Source organism: Aptenodytes forsteri, unplaced genomic scaffold (genome assembly GCF_000699145.1).
Source record: "Aptenodytes forsteri isolate BGI_AS27 unplaced genomic scaffold, ASM69914v1 Scaffold142, whole genome shotgun sequence".
In the NCBI taxonomy this organism is placed as follows: Eukaryota; Metazoa; Chordata; class Aves; order Sphenisciformes; family Spheniscidae; genus Aptenodytes; species Aptenodytes forsteri.
The window spans coordinates 3,287,629-3,313,865 of record NW_008794598.1 but is presented as its reverse complement, the minus strand read 5'-3'; the positions used below and the strand labels follow the sequence as shown (position 1 = coordinate 3,313,865).

At 50.1% G+C, this 26,237-nt stretch overlaps 1 protein-coding gene across 7 annotated transcripts in view; it reads left to right on the top strand.

Moving 5' to 3' along the window:
- The window catches only part of NFASC (neurofascin), a 55,070-nt gene extending 34,968 nt beyond the window's left edge, over nt 1-20,102 (top strand). For 2 of the 7 annotated variants that reach the window (XM_009272788.2, XM_009272792.2), the window contains exons 23-25: nt 13,074-13,205; nt 13,800-13,869; nt 19,760-20,058. In XM_009272788.2, coding sequence (XP_009271063.1) covers nt 13,074-13,205; nt 13,800-13,869; nt 19,760-19,991 — 434 coding nt within the window. In that variant the 3' untranslated portion in view covers nt 19,992-20,058. Of the gene's footprint in view, nt 1-3,027; nt 3,268-5,565; nt 5,683-7,665; nt 7,822-13,073; nt 13,206-13,799; nt 13,870-17,475; nt 17,488-19,759 lie in introns of all 7 variants that reach the window. The other 5 variants (XM_009272787.2, XM_009272786.2, XM_009272789.2 and 2 more) reach the window with 5 other exon arrangements.
- Nucleotides 20,103-26,237: the final 6,135 nt, after the last annotated feature.

Below are 26,237 nucleotides of genomic sequence, written 5' to 3'. Positions count from 1 at the left end.
TCCCGGGGAGGGGCCACGGCCCCACGCAGGATGCTCCCTGCCGCTCCCCCGTGGCGGGGTACCCTTTTCTTCGGGGGACGCCGGAGCGCTCTGATCTCTGTCAAAGACCGCCTTTATCTCCCCCCAGACTGAAATCAGCTCTCATTAGGGGATGGATTTCAAAGCCCAGAAAATGCCCCTTATCTTCTCTCCCCCAAATCTCCCAGCTGAGCTTTTCTCCCGCATACATTTCTTATTCAAACACAAATAAGGCGGTAGCTTTGAATCCCGGGGCAGCTTACGACTAAATCCCCCCACGCCCGCGGGAGCCCTGGCCGGCCGCAGTGCCGCCTTCTCACCGCCCGGTCCCATCCTGCAGCACGGTGCTGCCCATAGACGCTCTCCCCATCCTCCCCTCTCTGAACTATTGCTTTCCAGACTCACCCGATCCCACTTTTTACCTGTTCCTAAGTCCTGCCAGGATCATTTTTATCCCCAGTGCCAACACCCCCTCCTCGACCTCACGCAGGGACCCGGCTCGGGAGGGAGCCCGCATTATCCTGATGCGATGTGATAGCCCTGCTCTCGGGGATCGCTTCCACCAGAGTGCTGGAGAGGTGTGGGCAAATCCTGCCTGCCATCACTGTCAGCCAGAGCTGAGCAGCACAGCTCAGACCAACGCTGAACTGCTTCGGTCAATGCAGCATCCAGGAGGGTCTTGGCACTGCAGCTTCACCTGCGTGCGTGTGTATCTGCATGTATTACATAAAGATTATACCCTACACGAGAGATAGCGAAGCTTTGACTTATCCCAGCTAATCATCTCTTCCCATCCAGCGTCCAGAGGAGCATTAATGCTGAATCTCTCCTGCTAAAGCTGCTACATCAGTGCTAGGTGATGCAGACAGTCCTCGAAGGTGCTGTGCGGGAGAGGCATGATGCAGAGCCGTGTAACAGGCCTGGGAGCTGGGGGTTGTACTAGGTTTCCCACCAGCTCCAGCCTTTCAGCAAGTTGCTTTTTGTGCCTTGTTGGGTCCTATTTTTCTTAGAGGGGAGCCAGGGATTCACAGGGGAAACCCTGAGACTGCGTTAGCTAATAACTAGTGTCTACGGTGCTGTTTGATCGTGTACATTGCAAACCTATTCAGGAGCTGCAGCTTAATCGGGTTAATGGTGATATTAACCTAGTGACACTAATCTCTTAACCTTCCAAAAAACCGCTATAAATCAGCAAAGATGGATGTTAATAGTTCTCAACCCAAGAAAGGCTTTTGTAACTTATAGCCTCAGGACAGAGCAAAGCCCTCGATCAGTAACCGAGTGAAAGAAACGCAGAACAGCAAACCCCCCAACACCCCTATTGCCGCGGCTGGGTCAGGTTGGAGAGGGCTTTGCTACACTACAAACACCCGAGGACAAAGCCGTGCCATTTCCCACCCAGGCTGGGTCCCCCCTCCCTGTCACCACCATCTCCACTGGGCTGTGCCAGGAGGGTGCTTTATTTCGGTGGCTGCACTGCTGCATGAGGCTGGCTGCGATGCTGCGTTGGTACCACCGCGGAGAGGACGCGCTGCTCTCCGGGCACATGTTGGGGTGGGCTGGTGTTTTCGGGACGTGCCGGTAACTGTGGTTTTATTGCAGCTGCGGTCGGTAGGGAGATGGACTGAGTGACCTACTGCTCTTCCCTGCTTTTGGATTTCTGTAAGGGCTGAGGTTTTAGGGGCTGGCCCTCCTTGGGGATGGACTTGGTGAAAAAGCAAGCCCTGGCTTGGTTCTGGGACACCTTTTAAAGTATTTTCCTAGAGCTATTCTTGTTTGTGGGTGATATTTAAAATAGCCGGTTTCATTTGCCTAACAGGGGGATTTGTAATCCCTTGATCTACAGTAAGAGTAAGTAAATATAATCTAATGCAAGCATCACAGGGTAAATCTCTGCTCATTTACCCTAGGTAGTTTAAGCAGCATTTCAGCTGCATTTTCTGCTGGCAGGTTTTCAGGCCCAAGCCAATGCACCCTCCTTTGGTGGTGTTCAGGACCCTCTCTGGCAGGTTTTCAGGCCCAAGCCAATGCACTCTCCTTTGGTGGTGTTCAGGAGCCACACTGCGGGGTGTGTGCGTAAAGTGCACATTTACCCCTTTGCTCTGGAAATACAGCACAGGTGAGATGTGGATGGGGGGGGCTATTTAGAAAACAAATTGCTCAGACTTTCCCCCTGGACAGCTTGGGGTGTGCCAACCCCTTTGTCCTAATTTAAATGTAAATTGTGAGGGGCAACGATGGCAAAGTACCATCAATCACTCACCAAGGAGCTAAAATCCACATTAATGCTAAAGCCGCTCCATCACCAGACTGCAGTATCAGTACAGAGACGAGCCAGGAAGGAAACAGCTGAGAAGCCGCAGGCTGAATTGGCAGCTCAAAAATGCTGGAGGTGTAGTCCAGGGGCTGCTGAATTAATGTAACTGTGGCTTGCCTGGCCCACGACAAATGGGATTATTATGTTTTCTTAAGAGATAAACCCTGTTTCTTATTTCAGGGAGCCCTGAGTGCTCTCAGCGCAGTTCTGCGCGGGGGGATGATGGGGCAAGGACAGCCTGCCCTGCGCATCCCCCAAACACCCCTCACTTTCCTCCTTCCATGCCCTCCCATGCAATTTAAGCCCAGGGTGGTGGGGGGCACCGGCGGCAGAGCAAAGGCAAAAGAGAAGCAGGTCGTTCGGCGCTGGGAAAGGGATCAAACCGTGGGTGCAGGCGGTGAGGGAGCACCTTGCCGGGGGCAGCCCCCGGCTTGCTGCCCCTCTTCGCCCCCAGCATCGCTCCCTGCCCCTCGGCTGGGCGTGTGGCCGTCCCCGCACGGGGACGGGAAAAGCGGTTCGGCCTCGTGTTTCCCGGTGCTGTTTGCTGCCTCCCCCCCCCCAGCCCGCCCCGCCTCTGTGCTGTGCTGCTCTGCTTTCTCTCGTGTGCCTGCACGTCCAGCCGTCGGGGATGGCGAGTGCAAGCCCTGAGGAGATGTCACCTCGTCTAAAAAGCCAGTGTTTCCCTCCCCCAGCTGCAACTGAGTTGCCTCCAACTACAATCGGTCTAACCAGTACTACAACAACCCCAACTACCACCACCACCACCGACACAACTACCACCACCGACACAACTACCACCACCACAACTACCACAACTACCGACACAACTACCACCACCACCACAGCCGCCACCACTCTACCCGCCACCACCGTCGCAAGCACTACAACAGCTACAGAGAGGGCTCCGGCAGCCACCACAAAGCAGGAGTTGGGTACTGCGCTTTCCTTTTCCTCTAACCCCTCTAACCCTACTGGGACCTTCCCCGCATCTTGCTCAGAGCAAGGATTAATAACAGGCACAGGCAAAATTTAAGACATCCCGCGCTTTGGGAATGGCTTTGTGAGGAGCCGGAGCCTGGCACAGGCTCAGGAATCGAGGTGCACAAGCGGCTCCCGGCAATTTGGGGGTCTGGTGGCCTCTGTGCCACCCTCCCGGTCTCAGTCTCAGGGATAACACAGCCCTCCCCGGGGTGTCACGATGCTGAGTTAGCTTCAGTGTTTGGGAAGGAGGTGGAAGACCCTACAAAAGCTCTCAAAAGTATTATCTCGTATCTTATTGCCATTAAAAAGGGGTTCTGTTACTATTATAGAAGATGTCACTTCAAATTTAGCACATCAACTGTTAGCTAAGAGACCTGTCATCATTTATACGAGTCTTTTGGTTTATGCTACTGCTCTTTGCAATGTCACCTAGCCATAGCCGACAGGAGAGCTGGGGAAGTGTTTAAGTTACAACACGCAGGTGTGTGCCAGGTATTTATTAGGTCAAGATAAACTTCTCATGCAATCAGCTAGAACGGGGTGATCAAACTCTGTTTTGGTGGAGGAATGGTCTCTACTGTGTGTCTTTTACTGATAGATACAGAGAGATGTATCTTGCTGAGCCTTGTTTTTAAAACACTGCTATAATGGTATCTACAGTTAATAAATAATTATGCATAGTCATATTCAGGTTATTAAAAAATAAATCAAACTAGTAGCAAAAGGGAACGCAATCAAAAGAGTTCAGTTATCTAGCTGATAGCATACACTCAAAAACGCAAGTGCAAAAGCTACAGAAATCCTTGTTAACTCTTCACAAAGAGGGAAAGGAGATAATAGTAATGAACATCAAAGTTGACACCCATTTAACTCAAGGAATTGATTAAAGCAGTTCAGACCCCTTTTCTTTATAATTCTTGCATGAGATTAGCTCAGGATGGCTGAAAAAACCACCAAAAACATATGCTGGGAGGACCAGGCTCCACCTGATGCTCCGCAGTAAAACAGATTTGCGAATCAGCAGCACGTTTCCTGCTCTGCACTAATTTGCCTATTAAAGACACAGACCTGAACTAAGAAATGTGCATTTGTGTTCCAGCCTGTGGCACCACACACCTCCCCAGCCGGAGGAGCTGCTAACTGCAAGTCAAGGGAAAGCACACAGGGAGCTGCACTGCCAAAACAAAATCGGCTTAAAAACCGGTGCAAGATACGCAGATGCAGCTTCATCGCTGTATATGAGGTCTTAGTAACGAAGCAAGATCGCTAACACAACACAGTCACTATTAAATGACTACACGGGAAAAGGTTGCTAATTGAAAATAGGCAATTAAGTGGTGAGGCACGCACTGCCACAGAGCAGGGAGAGGAGACGGGAGGAAAAGAGGAGCTGCAAGAGGAACCGTGCGTGTCCCGAACCACCCCGGGGACACGAGGGAAGAGGCTGAGCCATAATGCGGGCAGACAGGGCAACTGCGTGGCAGCGCAGGCTGTACGTGTAAGAGGGATTCTAGGTCACATCCCTGACCCCACAGCATCAGGTCCTTGCAATTTCCTAAAAGGCGCATAGCTGGCCTCATCCCAGGGACTGGAGTCATTAATCTGTATTTTGTCAAACCAAAACCTGAGCTACACCCTGAAGTAAATAATAACAACCATAATAACAAACTCAAGGTGTAACTTATCTGACATCACTTAAACGCACACTAAAGTAGTGGATTAGCTCTACTTCGCTAGAAATGAAGTTCATCCGCTCTCCAAAGCAACGTCGACAATCCTTAACTTCAAAATCAGAAACGAGTGACTTCATTGCCCCGCTGGCTGTCTCTAGCCCCAGTAACATGACAATATTCTCTCCCGGTCTTTCCTTCTTGGTTGTGGCAGTGAGTCCGTGTGCACTCACGCACGCATCTCCCGCGTCCGTTCGGGCACGAGTTTAGCCAGGAGATTTCCCTGCTGACCGAAATCCTCAGGGATGTGCCACAGAAGTCTTCAGACTCCAAAGATAAGCTGAGTGCAGCTGGACTTAAACACCAATACGCAATGAGCTTCTGCTACCAAACTTCCCCAAAAGTTTACAGTTAAGGATCTTGAACGGAACAGATACGTCCTTAGGCACGCTCGTAGGTTGAGAGCAAAGCATTAACTTCAGGAATGATTTTGTAAGGTTTTACCAACACCAGATGCTAGATGAGGTCTTGTTCGCGTATAATCCAAAATACTAACTCCTGTTCTAACCTGTCCACCAGCCACCAATGGATCGTCCATATGGGACATAAGAGCTATGGCTAATAGTAACTGGGCAAACATCACCTGGAGCCACAATTACTCTGCAGGAACTGACTTTGTGGTTAAGTATATCACCAGTAAGCATCAGATCGCGTGGGGACTCTATAGGGTGGTGATGCCATTAGAGATCCTGCCAGCTCCCACGGTTGCAACCTATTACTCGGTCTTAATTACTGTGTGTGGAATGATGCTCTGTGGCCACGCGGAGGATGGGGGAGGAGGAAAAGGCAGGTCATGGTCATGGCTGTTTAGAGTGCACCGGAGCTAATCCTGGTGATTCACAAGCGATTCCCCCTCCTTGCACCGACTGTCGCGAGATGTTTGTGAAACATAGATGAGCAAGGCTGTCCATTTGTGAACTGTTCATGGAGCTGGGCTGTATGTGGTCACAACGTACAGAGCCTTATATATCTATATATGAAAGGGGCCAAAACTTTAAGGGAAAACGAATGAAACCTACAGAAATTGGAGAGCGGTTTTAAATGCCTTTGAAGACGGGCTTCTTGAACCTGGAGTTGGCAGAATCATCTATGATCCCAAACCTCCTGTCGTATCAGATATCACTGTCTCTTAAAATTGTAAGGCTATGTACTTAGTCTGGGAACTCAAAGCCAGTATCTCGGGTTTTAGTGCTTGTTTAGAAAAGATGTTTACATGTTGTTGGTTGGTTGGGGTTTTTTTATAGATAGGCAGTGATGACTACTGCTTATCTCTGACTTTATTTCCCAGCTATTTCAGCCCTCACATCATCTGGTATGCTGGTCTTATATCGGCATTTAAAATAAACCAACTAGGCGTAATCATTAACAGCAAACCACTTTTGGTTATTTACAACATCGTTTAAGAGAGAACCTTGCTTTCTCCTTGAAACAATTTCTAATGCGCAGCCAGTGCCTGGTCTCGCTCCGCAGCCTGCAGGGCTTTGTTAGGCAGCGTGGGCTGTGCTGTGCTCAGCCTTCCCCCTTCTGAACTGGTTTCCATAATTCAGGATACACATCAGCTTTCCAAGCCCTAAATGCCAAGCAGCCCAGCTCCCAAACCACCTGCCGCCAGCCCTGGTTTTTTCCCCGTCACCGGGAAGCACAAAGCACAGGCGATGCCCTTCCAGAGCCCACGTGCTGAGTCTGCGCTCGGGATGGGCTGCAGCAGCAGCAATGCCTTGGGACACCCTCATCAGGACCCGGCCGAGAGGGAGGAAATCTCAGAGATTTCAGCCCTTCCCAACAGCCATGGCTCTCCTCCCTTTCTGGTGGCATTTGAAGCAAGCAGCGTGCTTTTGGCCTCAAAGCCACACTTCTCCTTCCCCGCAGCACTCCATGAACTCAGAGGCGCACAACTCCAGAGCCACAAACCAAAGCCCCGCTGCAGGCTTTCTTAGAATTCAGTGGTTTAATGCTCAGCATTAAGCTCATCACCAAATGATTCCCGGCACAGTGCAAAGAACAGATCATCCTTGGACAGAGCCTGGGAGCAATCAACCCGCAAGCATCCCTCCTTGAGCTGAAGGGCTAGACCCTTCTTGCCCCCAAAAGCAGCAATCTGCCAGCTGGGGCGAGCAGTCTTGCAGCACATTTAATGCAACGTCCAGCTCATTCAAAGCCTCCTTAACCTACCAGCAAAACTGGTGCACAGGTAACACTCCCAAAAGCACAAGAATTGGCTCCTTTACCAAGTTCCTGTAGCACCTTCACCCAGCTGAGCGGGACCAGGCAAATTCCAGACCTTTTGCGGTAAATACCCAAATATCCAGACCTGAGGCTGGGCAGATAAAGGACCTATTGGGTCTTAAAAGAAGGAAGAGATCCGAATAGCTACCGGTATTTTTTTCCAGTACGGCAAGCAGGGATGCAGCAAAACCCACACCATGTTCCTGCATCACTGATTTTTCTTATATTCTCAGTGAGTAATAATCACTAAGCCATTAATAGCTCCTTGACCATCAAGCTGTATTATTTCTGCTCAGCGGCTAGGGACAGTATAATGCATTGCCTGCAGTGTCAACACAGTAATCTCTCCGAGCCTCCTGCGGCTGGGTTTGATGTGCGGTTTCTGTTTCTCAGGTAACAAGACAGAGAAATCTATCCCTGTTAAAGCTCAGACCCCTTCCTCTGTGCAGCTGGCGAATCTGACGCCGGGAATGATGTACAAGCTGTGGGTGTTCCCCATATGGTCTAGCCCCAGCGAACACTCGTACATAACCTTTACCACCAGCTCAGGTGAGACGGGCTTCAGCCCCGCCGCGGGGTGCGTTTCCAAAGCATGTCACATCCATCACCGCCGACGTCATTCGCGTGGTGGCGGGAGGTGGTTTGACCATGACTGCATGGAACAACCCTCATCCACCCCCCCCGGCAGCCCCTGCATCTCTGCCCTTATTAAAGAGCCGCCCCCAGCATCGCCGGGAGGTCGCTCCGCATTGCGCGGAGAAGGAGACCCCCAGGAGGGGATGGGGAGCCCTTTGAAGGAAAGGGTCTTTAAGGAGGGTAGAGAACACGCTCATGATGTCATGCGGCTCTGCTTAAAGCCCTGCCACTGTGTGTTTGCACTTTTCACACGCGCGTCGCTACTCGTGGCGGTTGCTTTGGTCCCGGAGAGCGTGCACGCGTCTGGCTCCAGGTTACGGCGCAGTTACGGGAGCAGAGGGGCAGGCGGAGAGATAGTGGTGACGGGATGCAGGCGAGGGGCAGGACTGGGAGGAGGTGGAACACGGTGTTTGCAGAAGACCTCGGTCAGAGTCACCTGTGGCACGCGCATAGGGCTTTTCATCCTCCAGGTACGTTTCCTCTGGCAACTTCCCATTTAATTGCACAAGCAATTTTCCAGGTTTAGCACCTGAGTGATTTTTACAGCTTTCTAATTATGGGCTTCCTGCTCTGCCCACCGAATGCCAGAGAAATACCCTTATTGACTTCCACAGGCACTGAATTGGGCTTTATGCTTTTATAAAACTTCACCGTTCACACTCAATGAGTTTCAGTAAATCAAAACAGCCGTAACTTCCCTTGTATTCACCTGGGGGTTTTGCCATAGGAATCTGTGCACAACGCCTGTCAAAGCGCGGGTCTAAACACTTAGCTGAAAAACCAAGGAGCAAGCAACACTGGAGCAGCCCACACTGACAGATGTAATAGGTAGAGGCTGTGATTTTCAAAGAACTAAAATTATTTTGCTCAGATCCAGCCATGGAATGGAAAGCACTTACCAGTCTCTTTGCTGAGAAGTGCAAAAGGAAAATGTAATTCACAGCAAGGGAGTGCTGCAGGGGGAGGTGGGGAGCAGCAGCTCTCCCCGCACCCCCTATGCACATTGTATTTGGTGTCCAAAAATTTGGCAAGCCGTAATGCCGCCGAGTAATTCTCTGATGTGCTAAGATGACATAGGGACAGATGGCAACTGCTGCTATTTCTGCATGTCTAATGCTGCCCAACACTGAGAAATAAGCAGCGAGCGCTGACCTTGGCTCTGTCCTGCCTCTGCCCCGCGCCGAAGTCCGATGTGCCTCCTCAGACTGCTCTGCCGCCCTGTGATGTGGTCAAATCCACAGCACAGCAGCCCCTGGAACATGCGCGGCTTTGCAGAGGGTCGTCTTTTCAGAAAGGATTTATTTTCACCGGGGTTTTTCCCCATCACTCCGCTGCTGTACGTGTCACGCGGGGCGGCTGCCTCGCCTCAGGAGTTTTCACAGTTTTGCTCTGGCAGGACTCGGCTCGCAGACACGCAAACTGTCTGCAGGGTTCGACTCCCTGGGCTCCCAGCCTGTTCCTACATTGCAGAGGCTGATTCTGACCCCAGACAAGTAAAAGAGCTTCAACTCGGAGGGTGGTCAGGCTCTCTCCAGGAGAGCTCCAGCTGCAATGTTGCACTCCCAATTTCGCTTCTGCTTCTGGACCCCTCCCCTGTCTCAGAAATCACCACCAGCTTGACAGGCCCCCAAACCCATCCCACGCAACGTGCCTTTCTGGACACTATTTCCCAACTATTCCTAACTGTTTCCCAATCCGGACCCGTCTCTTTTCTTTTCTCGCCTGCTTTCACCCACTTGGGGATCTAAGGGGAGCGGGGGCAGCCCCCTGCCCAACGGACACCAAAGGGCAGGAATCATTAGAAAGGAAGAGAAAAGAAAGTAATATCCTTGGCTGATTGATGCTGGCAGTCTCGGCATATCTATTTTCTGTAATTGAGGGGTTTCTACTGATATTGTCATTGAGACTAAAGGATGGGGCCACCTTTGTCCCTGTGATAGAGGCCGAGTGGTGACCCGAGCCCTGTCACTGTGGGATGCACAGAGCTATCGCCGTCCCTGCATGCAGAAATGCTGCAGATCTATTTCTTTGCTGGCTGGATACTGCTGACACGAGTGTTCAGCCCCCGCTGACAATCATATGCCATGAGGAATGCTTTTGACAAAAAAGCACTGTTCGGTTTTTTTGTGGGGTTTGTGTTTTAATGTTTTGCAAATAGCTATTCTAAAGGTTTCTTCAGTTTGAGGGGAGATAAATAAGTAGTTCACCTGCACTGTGGCTGCAGGATACTGCCCTCTGACTTTGCTTCTGATTAACCGACAGCTCAATAACCCAACAGAGTTGCTTCCAGCAGTAAAGGACACTTCAAAACTACAAACAGCTTAATATAAAGAGGTCTTCTAATTTAAAATAAATAAATAAATAAATAAAAATTCCCCAGCCTGTACAAACACTGGGAAGAGGATCATGCAGGGCTGGAGCTAGTGAGACTTTACATACCCAATGGTCTGCTTTACAAAGACAGACAAAAATTTTGCTGATCTTCTGTTGGTGGAACAGAGCCAGCTTTGCTACTGGCATATAAACTATGACTGTTTGGTAACATGTTTTCTGCCACAGAATTATAATTAATCTAAAAAAAAAAAGTCACTGCAGTTGCATTTCAAGTCAATAGCTGTTCGATTACACAGCTGCTTTCCACTGTTTCCCCTTGATGTTGGCCTTACCTTAAAGCAAATCAAAACATCCTCTCTGACAGCCATGTACTTAATCTTCTCTTTCTGAATGCTGCAATGACAGTCACTCGTTTACTCTAAATACAAGATTGCTGTGGCTATAATTTTGTTGTCACGTGTTGCTTTTTTGGGAAGGATGGCAATTATACCTCTACCTTGGCGATAGGCAGTGCCACAATCCTACTGCAAGATCCCCTGGTGACTTGGTACTCAAAATCCTCCCTCCCCGTAAAACTCAGCCCCAACCCACATGGGTGGTGTGAAACCCACCTCTCAGGCTGCTTTTGCATTTCGCACTTTGAAGACCCCCTTATTTCTCCCCTAGCGTTGGTTTCTGTAGAAATCCCATCCCATCAGGACTGCTAATACAATCTTTTTCCATTTCAAAGCTCTCCAGTAAAGCTTCCTTCCCCTTTCCTCCCCAAGCACTCAACTAATTGAATCCAGTCCTCAGCTCCACTCCGTTATAATCTCATTCTCTCCATCATAAAAAGTGCATCTTCAAAGACTATGTAGCTCAGGTTGCACTAAAGGTAAATATTAAATGTGGCAGCGTTAGAGGGAAAAGCAGCAAAAAGGAGCCAAGGCACCATTAGGCAGCTACTTCCACCCGGCTTCCCCAGGAGCCCGGTGCCGCTCACAAAAATAGAGTGTTCAGCATCCGACATAACTTCTTAGCAAATGGTACTCTTTCTCGTCGTTCTCCTCTTTTATCTGTGAATTTCCTTGTCACAGTTTGGCTGCACTTATCTGCTGACAACGTGGCTTAGATTTCATCCTAAGGAAAGCAACTCTTCTCTTGGGTTCAATTTTGATGGAATAAGTACGCGCTTACAGCCCTAAAATAGCGTGGGTTAGCAAAGTTTGCCAATTCGACCCATTTTTAAAGTTGTCTCTTTTACGTGAGCCTTTCATTCAGCATACATTAACAGAGGGCTATCTTTTATGCTTTCTTTGTAAGCACCATCTTGTTTTTTGTCACATGGGCACCACAAAAGGATGCTCGCTGCACAGTCCTGCCCGTTTCAGGCAAACGCCCGCTAAATCCCAACTCAATCCCATCCAGCTCAGATCTCCCGCGTTCCTGCCAGGAATACCTACCTCTGTTTGCACTGCAGTCTGGTTAAATTTAGCCCCCCTGCTGCGCTGAAGGTTATTTTCTCCTCTGCTCTGTCTTGCTGAATACAAAGTGCATGTCAATGAGAGCCAGAAAATGGCAGCTCGTTGCTATTTATAGGACACAGATTTGTCTGTCTGACCGTGTATGGGAGCTGCAAACAAGAAGTCAGAGTACGTGAGGGAGGACACGGCAGTTAGGAGCTGGAGCATCGTTTGGGGAACAAGACACCTCCTTCCTTGGTATTAATCATTAATATTCAAAAGCCTTGTGAGGGTGCTGGAAGCAGTGGTATAAAAGAGTTTTCCCCAGGAGAAAAGACTTTCCAGTGCTATCAGACCACCTCTCAACTATCTGGGACCCAGCTGTCACTCCTCAAAGAGCTGTTCCCACCGCTGTGTCCCCTCTCGCGCATTGGCCAAGTCTTGGTGGGCTTCCACAAGTCCCCTCTCAGCCCTGGAGACCCCCCGTGGCCACCCAAAGGCAGCAGGAACCTCGGCGGTGGTGGCAGCAGAGCCACTGCCCATCGCCTCTGCAGCTTGGGCAAGGCTGCCCCGCAGGATTCAGGTTTCTCCCAGCTCGAGGCTGCTAATGAGCCCTTCAGGGCTCAGCAACCCTCTGGATCCAGTGGTGCTGCTCAGCCTCACCGGACACCAGGGACTGGATCCGCTTGGGCATGTTTCTTTCAGACCTTCTCGCTTCCAGGGCAGTTTTCAGACAGAGTAAATGAAAGATCAAATCTGTTACCCAGCTTCTTTTGCCATTATTTGCGATGCACCTTTCTCACTGTGCTAGGTTTTTGTGCTAGGTCTGTGCTAGGTTTTACTTTATGTTCCTCTGCAGCTTGGGCAAGGCTGCCCCGCAGGATTCAGGTTTCTCCCAGCTCGAGGCTGCTAATGAGCCCTTCAGGGCTCAGCAACCCTCTGGATCCAGTGGTGCTGCTCAGCCTCACCGGACACCAGGGACTGGATCCGCTTGGGCATGTTTCTTTCAGACCTTCTCGCTTCCAGGGCAGTTTTCAGACAGAGTAAATGAAAGATCAAATCTGTTACCCAGCTTCTTTTGCCATTATTTGCGAGGCACCTTTCTCACTGGTCTGCGCTAGGTTTTACTTTATGTTGTGACCCTTCGCTGTTTGTAGCTCCTGCTAAAACGTTGAGTCGACTTACCACCACAAAAGAGAAAGAAACAAAAAAAGCCACAGATCCCTGTGCTACGATCTCAGATAACCTGGTCAATACACACATAGACACACAAATGCAGTGCTAAAGATAATTTCTAAACCGGCGGACTGTCTCTCACTATTCATCTGTTTCCCTCTGTGGTTCCGGTCTGTCCCTTATAGCTTTTTTGTCTTTCAATTTTCCTCCCAGCATATACCAAGAATCACGTGGACATCGCAACGCAGGGCTGGTTCATCGGGCTGATGTGTGCCATAGCTCTCCTGGTCCTTATTCTGTTGATCGTCTGCTTCATTAAGAGGAGCAGAGGCGGGAAATATCCAGGTAAGAGCGTTGCATGGCAATCGTTTGTGCTCATGGTTTAAACATCTCCAGGCTTCTGGGGGCTAATCAAATTGTATTGCTCTCAGATAGATGCTTGTGATTACAAGGGCTTTTCTTTCTCTGTAGTGGGAACACTATTATTAGTGGGAAGCATTTCAGTTAATTAAAGGTCGGGTGAGGGCTCTGTGCTGTGCAGGCTTTAGGCTGCGGAGCTAAACACTCCTGCTATGCATGACCCAACCTCTACTCTGCAAATTTGCTTGTCCTCATCTAGAAAAAGATCTTTTCAAGCAAAAATCTCATTAAATTTTTGCAAAGCAAAGATAAGGCTTAAGAAAATTTACCAATTAATACATCCTCTCTCGCTATCTGGAGGGCCTGTGCCCTGGTGCCACCACAGCAGCACCCTGTGCGAGCCCTTTGCAAGCCCTCCCAGGTGCCGGTTTTTTACCGAGTCAATGAAAAGCTGTACTTCACCCCACAGGGATTTCACAAAGGCAGCCTCAATGCTAGCTGCTGCTGTTACTGTCTCATAAAGCTTTTATCTTCTGTACTGCTTTTTAACGTGAACGTTGGGGATGTGCTTGTTTACAGTACGAGACAATAAAGATGAGCATCTAAATCCCGAAGACAAGAACGTAGAAGACGGGTCGTTTGACTACAGGTATGCTTCCATTGGCATGTGTACCCACGCGACCACGTCTCCCCATCAGCCCCACTCCCAGCCATCACAGACCTCACCGCGCTACCCCTCCACATAACCACAGCACCGCGGTGCCACACAGCCTCTTAAATTATTTCTCCCACCTTCCTCCTCCTGCCTCCTTCCCTCTGCAAGTCCTCTACCGAAGGAAACATTTCCCGCCTAAAACCCTGGAAGAGTAACCAGGCTGCGAGGATGCTGCTAAGGTCTCCTCCTTTCCCTGTCTCAGCCTGGGAGGATCAGTCCAGGCAGAGAGCTGGGACTCTGGCATCAGCTACCCGGGACACAGCTCTCACCAGGTGCAGATCAACCTTCATGGCACTCCTAACACATATAAAAAAAAACCAAACCACCAAAACTCTGAAGCAGCCTGAGGATATTTCAGGTATATCACCCTGTAGCTCAGCCTCTCTCCTACCCGTAAGAGAGTATCCAGGGGAGAAATGCCCGAAGTTGTGTTTGGATCAGCCCCGAAAGCATGCAGGAGTACTGATCTGGGTGTCTGCCTGCATTCCAGTCCAGGCTTTTCTGTAAGGTCCCCAGGCAAACCCTACAGAAAGACCCTTTGAGGGCTGCAGCGCAGCCTCGCAGCGGTTCTGCTAAAACCGCTCCCATTTCCCCCCACCTCCGCTCAGCTGCTTTCACGCAAAACGGCATCCTTTGAAGAGCAGCAGCGCCCATTTTTACTGCAGAAAAACTCCCAGGCTATTTCAGAAAGGGGCAAGCGCTCTCCCAAGCCTGCTCACGTGCAATGCAGCGTTCACGGCTCTGCTGCTGTTAATGGTTGCCCCCGAGGTGCCGGAGCAGGTAACGATGTCAGGAGCAGGTAACGATGTCAGGTCTCATTGGATTGCCCACACTTGACAGAGGACGGGGATGTACCAGCTTGCCCTTTGAGCACCTACAGTGGACTTTGCTTTTCTTTAAAGAATTAAAATGCACCTTTCCATCTAAACTGGATCCAAAGCCCAATTAGGCTAGCAGGAATTTTTCTCCTGACTTCAAAACAGGGGTTAATTAAACCTTGTGTCATTACCGATACTCCTAGCATTACAAATTGAGGTAGCAAAGATAGGAAGAATTTATTTATGCTTCAGTAAGGGATGTAACAAGAAACACGTGTTCCGCCAAAGACTTTAGAGGAAGCAAAATGAATATATCTGCCTGCACACAATACATAACTGGAAGTAGAACAACTGCAGCCCTCAACATGATCACATTTATGTTGTTAGTAGCACGGTAACTCTATTTCAGTAGCGACTCTTTTTCTCCAAAGGATGTCGTAAGCCCAAAGCTCCCCAGTCTTCTGATAGCACGATACAGAATACAAATACACTCCAGCAGGAACCAGAATAAGCGGCATGTTGTAGGAAAAGGTCGCCACTCTTTATTGCCCTAAACAACACCTGGGGGCAACACCTTCCTCACCTCCCTGCGAGATTTGGTTATCACTTCTAGTGGTGGCAAGCCACACCAGGGCAATTACATCAAGTCCACATACAAAACGCAGTCTGGGGATGTTCCCTTCAGATTCCTGGCCGGGACACAGAGAACAGCAGAGAAAAAATTAGCTCAGCCTGGTCCTGTCGCAGGCTTTGCCCCGGATCAAACGCATCTCTTCCCAGGCATGATTTTACAAGTGCAGGCAGTACTCCTTGGACAGATACGAGCCATAAACGTAACTGCACACTACACAGCTAGTGTCCATACTTTGACCAAAACAAGTCCTCTTAATGCTCTGAGTCACGACAGGGATCCTCTTGCTTCCCAAATTTGTGGGATGGTGTAAATACCATGTAGCAAGCCTGAAACATCTCATCACCCAGGAGCTACTCACACACAACCCTACAGGCTCAGCTCCATCACCCGGATCTCAGACAAGGTCTCCACAGCCGAGCTTCTGGCAGTACGCACTGATTTCAGAGATCTGCTTCTCAAGAGTCCGTTGAGGTGGTTACAATCAAGACCTCCTCACCCCCGTCACTCCTAAGGCAACTGCATTGCCAGGGACCACTTGCCTTGCATAGAAGGAAAACCAAGCTCTTGGCACGGCTGGCAGCATTGCGACAGTCAGCACTGCTGCATTTACTGCCCAAGCACCATCCAGGGGACATTGCCTTCCAGGCAATGGGAAGGAATGGGGTAAATCCTTCATCCTACTACACAGCAGCTTCTGCTTAGCTGAAGCTCAAACTTTTATTGACAGCCCCATTCCCAAGAGGTTGCAAGCTAAAGGCAGAGGTCAGTAGAAGGGCAACAACCAAGCTCCAAGATGCTCCCCCATTTTCAATCACACTGTCCCATGGACTAGATGGGGAAAAACCCCAATCAGACAAGAACAACAACAAAAAAAAACCCCCAACAATGCATAAACTTTGCCCCCTCCTTCTCAGGAACAACAGGTTTCCTGGGAGAAGTAATAGGAGGCTTCCCTCAAGGAGGCAGAAAGGAAGGTGAACCTGACGGATTGATATGAAACACTCTTGGCTGATTAAGATGCAAAATGATTGCGATGTTAGGCTCAAGGAGGGTAGCAATTAGTATTTCAAGCAAGGACAGGAACTGAGCTGACGTTGAGTTCTTCATTGGTTTCCCTCCCCACCTCCACATAGCATGTCTGATATGCTCTCATCATATCTCACATCCTTAATGCCCTGTGCATGCAACTTTCAAATCTCTGCAGCCTATAATTAAGAGATACTGTCACATCTTTCTGTTCCACTAACAGAATAATGGTTTTCCTGAGCAGAGGCTAAGCTGAGAAGCTTATTTTCAAAGCAGGAGACCATTATCCTTGGACAATGTTCTGTGCCAGTGACTGTGCCTCATTATACCAAATGTTTAAGCTGCACGTGGGGGAGTCGGCTGGAAACCCTGGCCGCTGGGAAGGGGAAGTTGAGTGGTTTTAGCTTCTGGGTTCCAGTTCAAATTCAGGATAGTGTCCTGTGGCACAGGTTACACGCTGCAGGCAGTGCCGGCTTGCCCCAAACGGGCCACCTCAGCAGACATCAAGACAGGAGGACACAGTGCCGTCCTCTGAGCCTAGCGAGGGGAGGAGAGGTCTGGCGAAGCAGCCTGGGGAGGTGTAGGCTTGTCAACAGATAACGTGATACTGGTGCATGACTCATGGAAACCCAGCAGAAGCCTGAAGGGGAAACCGAGCGACCCCGTTCACTTGGCCCTTGTCCTGCTGCATGTCGGTCCCCAGCAGCGACCGCTGTTCCCTACAGCCGCTCGCTAATGAACTTCAACCACAAGCCCTTTCTGAACAGCCTGACGGCAAGCAGCCCGCTTCCCACCTGCGCCATCCACTGCTGCTCTGTATTAGCTTTCTCGGGGAAGCCAATGAGGCTCATCCAGCTCTGAACAATTATACTGGCTCCATTTGGTATAACGAGGCAATTAGCTCCGTGAGGAATGCAGACGTTTCTTTTCGGTTTTTAGCACTGCCCCTGTAAATGCAGACCTCATCATATCTCTCTCTGATCAGGCTCTTTCTGCTTCTCTCTGTTTTATTCCCATTCTTTCTTCTCCTTTTCACCTGGTCTATCCACATGGACCATGAAGGTCTCTTGAAAGGTAGGACCACGTGCTGCCAGAAGTCCGGCACATTTAGCTTTTTTTATTTTCCTTCCTTCTAGCTATTTATTTCTTTATAGCTGAAACTATACCTTCCCCTCCCTATTCCCATGTACCTGCCTCCACCTAACACATTAAACAAGATCCCTCTAACTCCTGCTGGCATCGGGGGTACCCCCACGTCCAGCCAGTTGCATCTTGCTTGGAAATGCTCTGTGGGCTGGGGACACCCCCGAGCGCCAGCCAGGCCCCCCCAGCCCCACGCTCGAGGAGCTGATGCCTCCTGGTGTAGCAGGACCAGCCAAGGGTTGGACCTGGGGACGATGCCCTCGGCGCATTCAGCGCCCTGATGCCGGACACCCAGGGGATGGTGGCAAGGGACACGAGCAAAAAAACCACTAGATCCTAAACAATCTGCCCACTCTGTCTCAGCCCTGAAAATCCACCCTCCGGCTCAAGCCTCCCCCTCTTCTCAATGATTTATGCAACTCAGGACAACGTTTCCCAAATGGTTTTCATCTGGGTGCTCTGGTTCTCTAATGCACACATCAGCAAACCCCATAGAAATCCATTTTAACAGGGTTATATTGCATCAAGATGCTGATGAATATCTGCTTCGCCCTCCTAATGCACTAACAGGATAAATTGTACTGGAGAGAGGTAAAACCAGGGGGCAGGTTCGGGGAAACGCATTGCCGGGGTGTTTGGTGCTGCAAACCCCCCGTTAGGGAAAATCTGGCTCTAGATTCAGCCTTAACTGAACCCCAAACCTTGGGAAAGGATATTGCAAATAAAGGGATCTGGGTTTTGCCACTCTCTACTTGGCATTTATTGGGCTTTCTAACCGGCAGTCCTGCTTGCAGACTGAATTCTCTTCCTCCAGAAAGAAGCTGCTTTCAAAGCTAACAAGTTATTTTTTATTGTGATGCCAAGTTAACACAAGGCCTCAAATATTGGTTTTGTATTATCGCTTAATTCACAAAGTGCTGATATAAGGAAATACATTAGAAAGCTGCGTGTTGTACTGTGGGATACCAAATTCCTCTCCCACTGTAGGGAGCTGATGCCTTTAATTAAATGGCATGAAAGAGATGTAATGCCTTCCCCAGCTGAAGAGCATTTTGCTCCCTGGCCCAAGCACAGTGTTTCTCCTGCCTTCGCGAGAGGCAAACACCTTCGTGTGGACACCGACTATCAAGGGCTGCAACCAAAGCCCAGTACTTTTACCGATTTTAAGAAAGATAAAGAACAGAGTAGAGTGCCATGCTGGGGAGCGAGTCTGATGAGTCCCAAGCTAAAACAACAACAATAAAAAGACAGGAACGGAGGTGGGAGGACAAATGTTTAAGGTACATATGCAATACCTTTAGGAATATTACAGAATTTGCATGCTGGACGTAAGATCAAACGTGAACTAAGGACTAGTTGATATGAAAATTAATTTTTCTATATACCAATCCACTCTCATCCTCCACGCAATGTTGTCTGTATTTACGAGATACCAGTCCTTGCCCTCCTGAGAGAAAAAAGCTTTTCCCTGTTTTTTTGTTAAAAGGGTTTCTTTAAAGGGTTGGTTTTTTCCTGTGTGTCAGACTTCTTTTTTCTTTTTTAAGTGACCTGGCTTAATCTTTCTAGTGAAAAAGAGAAAAGGATAAAGAATTGAGCAAACAAGCTCAGATGCTCAGAAATAAGCTTGGAAAGGTAAATTCCCATGAGTTTTGGAAGCTGCACAGAACTTGGCATCCTACACATGCCCCCTCGCAGTGCTTTGAGAGTGCTCCCCATTGCATGTAGCTATCTAAACAGCCGAGCGTGTTTTTTGCAAGGCAATCTGGAAACAAACCTCACTAAACCAGGTTACACCAAGGTTGGCTAAAATGCTGAGAGAAAGAAAGAATATAAGCAATGACAAGGAAAGGATATTTATAACGTACATCCAGTTGGACTGATCTAAGCATCGTATGCAATACAGGTTAAAAAAAAAATTGCTTTCTAAAAAGAAAAAGCATGAAGGTCGGGCTTGCAGAAATAACCAACCACAGCACCAGTTGCACAGGCAGCTGTGGGCCTCCTCCGCGGAGGCTGTCTCCCCGCCTTCACGTACGTGTCAGACACATCGTGACTTGCTGTCTGCAGTCAGAGCACCCCGCGTTTGTGGTCTCTGGTCAGTATATTTGCACACTGGATTTATTTTTGAATATCCAGACCTTGGGTGGACGTTGTAAGGCCCATTCTCAACCCTTACTGTGTCTGTCTGTCTTCTGCTACCCAGCGACGAAGACAACAAACCCCTGCCAAACAGCCAGACCTCCTTGGACGGCACGATAAAGCAGCAGGAGAGTGACGATAGCTTGGTGGACTATGGAGAGGGGGGCGAAGGGCAGTTTAACGAGGACGGCTCCTTTATCGGCCAGTACACGGTGAAGAAGGACAAAGAGGAGACCGAAGGCAACGAGAGCTCGGAAGCCACCTCCCCAGTCAATGCTATCTACTCGTTGGCATAGCGCAATGCACTGAAACCACAAACAGCCTGAGGTGTTTGTAGTGGATGGGGGTTAAACAACAGCCGCCGCCGCCACTACCTCCAACAGAAACGTGTGAATGAAACCAACCAACAACGACAAAAAAACAAAAAAAGAAAAAAAAAAAAAAAGAAAAAAAATCCAAGCAAACAGGCAGACCGGGCGGCTGCCGATGCCATCTTATCCTTAGCAAACAAGCAAACGGCAAGGACTCCTGGGGCGCGGAGGGGTTGTTCCTGTAGCTGAAATCTGGGCTGAGCCAGAGGGGCTGGAGGAGGAGCGGGATGCTCGAGCTGCACCCCAGCTTCGGGGCTGGCCCCAGCGCCCAGAGCCAGCCTGGCGGGGCCACGATGGGCTCGGCCGCCCATGCTCCCCGAGGCCCTTTTCGTTCTTTTGGGAGGGAGTTAAAAATTCTTCTTTTTAATCTTTTCAGGAAGGTTCCAGATAAGAAGGGGGGAGGGGGGGAAAGGAAAAAAAAAAAAAAAAGAGAGTTTTGGGAAGGGAAGAGGGGTGAGCGGGGCCTGGGCAGAGTAGCAAGAGCAACATAAATGCATGAAAGGAGGAAAGTGGTGGATCTTTGGGTAATGACACCACGGCACTGTATTACTGAGACGTCCATCCTCACGGCAGCATCTTGCCCGTAGCCTCTCCCAAAGTAGTCAGCGCCACAACCTCCTTCCCGAAAGATCAAGCAGCACCTATGCAGGAAAGAGCAGGTCCCTTACGGCTTCCCTTGGCACCGTAACTCGCATTGGTGCTGAGGCTCTGCGGTCCGTCCCCTCTGCAAAGCCCAAGGGGAGACCACCCGCCACCCCCACGGGGCTCCGGAGCATCCTCAGAGGACAAGAGGTTGCAGAAGAGCTTGTGGGATTCGTGGAAGGACAGTCAGGTGCTGCCCACCCTCCGAGCCCAGGGTAACAGCATTGCTTGCCTGGGTAATCGCAGGCAAACCATTTTGGTTTAGTCTTTGCTTTGCAAGAATTTTGGGGGAAACTGCCCCCAGACCACGCCTGCTTTCTTTTAAAGGCAACTCCATAAATCTTATGTAGCAAAGAGGGAGTGGAAGCAGGACCAGTATTAACATAGGATGAGGGGACCAGAAATCACTTATTTTTAAAAATCAAAGCCACCCGGTCAGGATGAGAAGCACCCCCCAGGATCGGGTGGAGGATCCCCTGCTGTTGACCTGCACCGCAGCTCCCGATCGGCGGCTTGAACCGTTCAGGGACGCGCGTCCCTCGGGAGACAGGGAGGAAGGCACATGGCAGGAGCGCAGGACCTGAGGTCCACATCTTCCCCAGGCACTGGGGATGAGCCAGATCGACAGTGTTTTCCACTAAACTCTCCTCCTCATTTCTGACAGTGGCCTTTCCCCCCCTCCATCAATCAGCCTGAGCGAGACCTTTCCACGAGCGAGCGCCTGCACCCTGGGACTCCCCTCCGCTATCTTATTTACATATCAAGACAACACGCGATTTAAGTTAACCCGTTAACACACTGTAACAAAGCGTCTCGGATAGAAGTGCTCCTTCACATGCCTTACACAGCTTCGAACTTCCCATGAAGTTTAATAAACTGATACTATTCCCCCACCGCTTCCGCACCCCTAACGCGATGGTCTTCGATCTGCCAGACCAGTAGGAGTAGGATGCCTGGGCAGCTCTCCCAGCTGAGACAGCATGGATCATTGTAGAAGGTAGAGTTTTATAATAGACAGTACTTAGTGGCCAACGCCATGTGTATTCTCCCACTTCCTGCACTTTTGAAACCAAAGGTACCTTCGCTGAAAGAGATCAGGTTTCTTCGGAACGTTTCGCAGACGGCGAATGATGTTAGGATGGATTTTTCTTTCAGTTCTTTTTCTAAGGAGGACGTTTTTGTTCAGCATAATGGATTAAATGCAATAGGATTAATGCAATTATTCTTTTAGCTTTCAAGCTGGTTTGCTATGAAGACATATTGCTAACAAGAATACTTCTACTAATATGGATTGTTGAGATGGACTTTGCCACATTCTTTAAGCTGCTAATGGCACAACTATCCTGCGCTTCGGGGAAGAGCCCGGACCCGGTCAGCACCCACGCAGCACCTACTGCTGGAGCACACAGAGAAAACAGAGCTGGATGCAAACCAAACAGCAAAGGAGTTACATGCGCCATACGAGCCAAGGAGGGTTTAGGCTGGTGTTAACAGGCAGAGCCCCCTCCTAGAGCTGGGGGACCTCCTGCCCCCCCAGGGCAGCGCAGGATGTCCCCTCTCCACCGCACAGGAACCCATCTGCCAGGGTCCTCCATCCCTGTCATCTTACAGAGTAGGAGCCATACGTCTTGCTCTGTTACCGGCAGTGCAAACGCGTTCACGCAACAAGCCTACTTCTACTGCTGCCACTTGTCACTGATCCGGTTTAAGGAGAGCATCTCCCAGCCCGTTCCCAGGACATGCACCAATTGTATTCGGTTTTTAAGCAAACGCACCAGGCCAAATGTAACGCAGCTCCTGGGCACGGGGATAATCACTTCCCAAGCCTACGGCTGTCCTTGCAATGTTGAGTTTGCGTAACTTCTTGCCCAAGCACTGGTGGAAATGAGGAGAGAAAGAAACTCTAGCTGTGGAAAAGCCTCTGCCACCAGAGCTGCGCATCTTCATTCGCACCCAGCACACCAGATCCTCGTTGCTTTGTGGACCAACCGCTAACGGGGACCACAAGACCCTTGGCTACCACGCAACACCTCCAAACCTCAAGAAAGTTGGTCAGGCATTACTGGAAGCAGGGCGGTCTGTGTCATGTATCTGTATTACGTGCCATTTATATTAAAGCCTGTATTTCTGTCCTGTCATTAACCACCATTTTACTGAGCAAACCTCTTAGCATCCATTTGGAAATGGAGAAGTGTTTCACCCTGTACCTTTGCAGCGTGTGTCCCGCAGCGTGCCTTGGCAAGCAGGGAGGGAATTAGCTGGACCCAGCCCAGCTAGTCCTGTCCTAACCCCAAAAAGTCTCACAAAAGCAATTAGAGTCCTACCACCACGTTACTTTAAGTAACCAGAAAAGGAAGGAGATGTCTGCAGAGGGCCCGGTGGACAGACAGCTCGGTGCAAGTTACTTGGAGTCTTGTATTGGCTTGGTGTAAAAATTACTCAATTATTATAAGGTAAAGTTAAAATTTTAACTTTTTTTTTTTTAAATCCCCCTAGAGTTTTGGAGCCCAAAGAAAATTCTCATTAAGTTCAAAACTCATCATGAGCTTAACATTTTTTACTCCCTTTAATAAAGATTCAGTAGATGTTTGCACGTGCAGTTACTGCGTCGCGGGGAGCAAAGCCCTTACTTGCTCCGACCACCAAAACCACCGCAGCTCTGACAGGGTGACCCCGCGCCGCCCCAAAATGCATTCACCCCCCAGACACAGCTGGGGCCAGGCTGCACCCACACCAGCACCGCAGCCACGCTTCTGCTCAGCGAGTGTCCTTGGAGCACTAGGAGATGGATGGAGACCCCCCACGAGGACCAGTGGTGCTGATGGGTCTTGCCCACGTCTCTGCCTGTTTGGATGTGCGCCGTGCCGGTGGTTGTGTCTGCCTGTCCCCAGTGTCACCCCGCGGGAGCTGCTTTGCTTCTCCACCCCCAGCTGTCCCTCTCTGGAGGGGACGGGCCAGTCACCTCGGCTCCCACTACCTATAGCGTAACGCCCAGGATCAGCAGAGAGGCTCGGGGGAGCCCTATATCAGCCACCCTCCGCTCGAAGGGCAGGAGCCCTCCTAAGGGGTCGATCTCCATCACAGGGCCGACCGTCCCTCTCTGGGATCTGCACAGCCTCTCTGGAGCAGGGCACGCTTTCACCTTTTCTTTTGCAGAAGATACATCTTCATAAAGGGTTTAAAGTAGGGGCCAACACTTAATAAATAAATAGATAAAAAGAGAAAGAGCCAGACGCAAAATCAAGTGCTCTCAGAAGCTGGGGAAAAAGCAGTTTGGGTCCAACTCCCAGCTTGAAAACTTGAGCCTGTTTCCAAAACGGTCTGAGCCAAAACCTAATCCACGTTCCGGAGACGGATCCAGACTCTGCCTGCTGCATCCGAGCCCAGGACACAGCCTGCCCCCCCCCGACACGCAGCCTTTTGCGATTTGAAGCCCTGCACATGTACAACAGCTGATACAAACCACAGGAGCACAAGCGTGGGATACGAGAGGACGCTGGCCGTGTTTATGTGATCTTGAGGCTGCTCCTATTCTCCCTGAAGTGATGTTGCAGTAAGTGACAGAAAAGCAGCGGGGAAAAATCGAGTTTTGGTAACGAGCCCTGAAATCCCGCTCACAGCAACCCCAACCGTCTGTCCTGTCTGGACACCAGGTCATGATGTCCCCGCAACACACCCCCTGCCAGCATTGCCTTCTCGCACATGACAGACCCCGAGTCCACGTATTACGGTCACTTCTGACCCAAGAGATGGACCTGTCGATGAGGAGCCGCAGCTCCTGCCACCATCACGCCGGGGGAGCGGGACGGGTGCGAGGGCAGAGCCGCGCAGCACCGTCCATCACCGGAGCCGTGCCCGTTGCCGTGCCTTAGCTGGCACGCAGCACTCGCTCCATCCATGCCACCGGCCATCCTGGCAAGTCCTGACACCTCTCCTCGGTGCGCAGGTCCCGGCAGAGCTGCGAGTTCAACCTGCAACGTAACGTCCGTCGTACCAGGCTTAATTGTGTACTAGCAGCAAACAATTTCAGTTAAGCAATAAACAAACCTTGTTAAAAAAAAAAATAAAAAGACCACGTTCTATTTCTTGCACTAAGACCTGTTTTATTAATGAGAATAACGATGCTTTCCTGGTCCTAACAAAATAACCCACCGCATCAGTAGCTCCCCCCTTGCCCAGCAGCGCCTGTCTCTCCACGTCCTTCACAAGTGGGCATCGGGCTTTGGTTGTCAAACGCAGTCTAAACCCCGTGTCAAACCCGCAGAACAGACTCCTTCCTTTGCAGTACAGAGTTTTAAATGTTCGTTCCTCCTGCTCACATCAGAAAGAAAGTATTGGAGTGTTTTGTTTTTCTTTAATTTGTAAATATACCGCCATCCATCCATCCTCTCTGTAAAACCTCCTGGTTGTTCTAAAGTATTCTATGTATTTATTTGCCTTTTTTTAAAAGCAAAAAACAACACCTTTGCGTTAACCCACTTGTTCCAATGAGAAATGTATAGCTGAAGCTGTAAAATTAACAGTTTACAGCAAGAAGATTTATGGACTACAGAAAAAATGTTTAATATAAGGACTTATAAACCGACTGCATGAGAGATGAAAGAAGGCCAAAATACTCAGATATCATTTTTTTGAATCACTGTAAAAAGAAAAGACTGGATTTTTTTGTATAGAGAACACTAAACATATAATAAAACATTGTTCAAAACTCATGCTAAGCCTGCAATTCATTTCCGTCAGCTTTCAAAAGGTAAAAGCCGGCGCCGCTGCTCACCCACAGCCAGCACCGGGCGAGCGCTCACCAAACGCGTGGCCCTTCGCAGCCTGGAAAACCCGTGCCGGTCCCCAGCGACCCCCAGGCTCACAGCCCGCCCCAGCACCGCGCTCCCTCGCCAGCCCTTCCCCGGGAAGGGAAGGCTGCCCAAAAGGACGTTCCCCTGAAACCGTCCGAAGGGGAAGCATTGCCCAGCCTGAACACCGCCGCGGAGGTGCGGCACAGCCTTCCAGCAGGTCAGTGCTTCTGCGGAAGAAAATTTGACCAAGTGGTTTAAAAACCTCAGCGTCTCCTTTGCTACCCTGCTAGACCGTTTTGTTAGTCCTTGGTTTATCTAGGCAAAGCAGCACAAAGCCCTGGGCCAAGACTGGCAGCAATAAGACACCGTGGATGCTTTGTTTTCAGAAGCATCTCCCAGCAGCCAGGTTCAGAGCTCAGCACAGCACAGGACCGCGCTGAGATGTGAAAGCAGCGGACAGGGTGGCGGGACGGGAGGAAACCCTCCAGCACAGCCCTCCCCCTCCGCCGGCCAGCTCGTCTCAGCACGGCCGTTCTGCGGGCTCAGGGCAGAGGGGACAGTTCCCAAAGCCCGTGCAAGCTCAGTGCAGCAGTTCTGCATTTCTGCTGCTGCAACACAGCACGAGAGGTTCACATGAGGTTGCAGAAAGGGTCTGGGGAGCGGCGGGTCTTCACTCCTGTTGCACCCGGGCAGGGTGCAGGGATGACCTGGCACAGGCAGGGCAGCTCTCCCTACT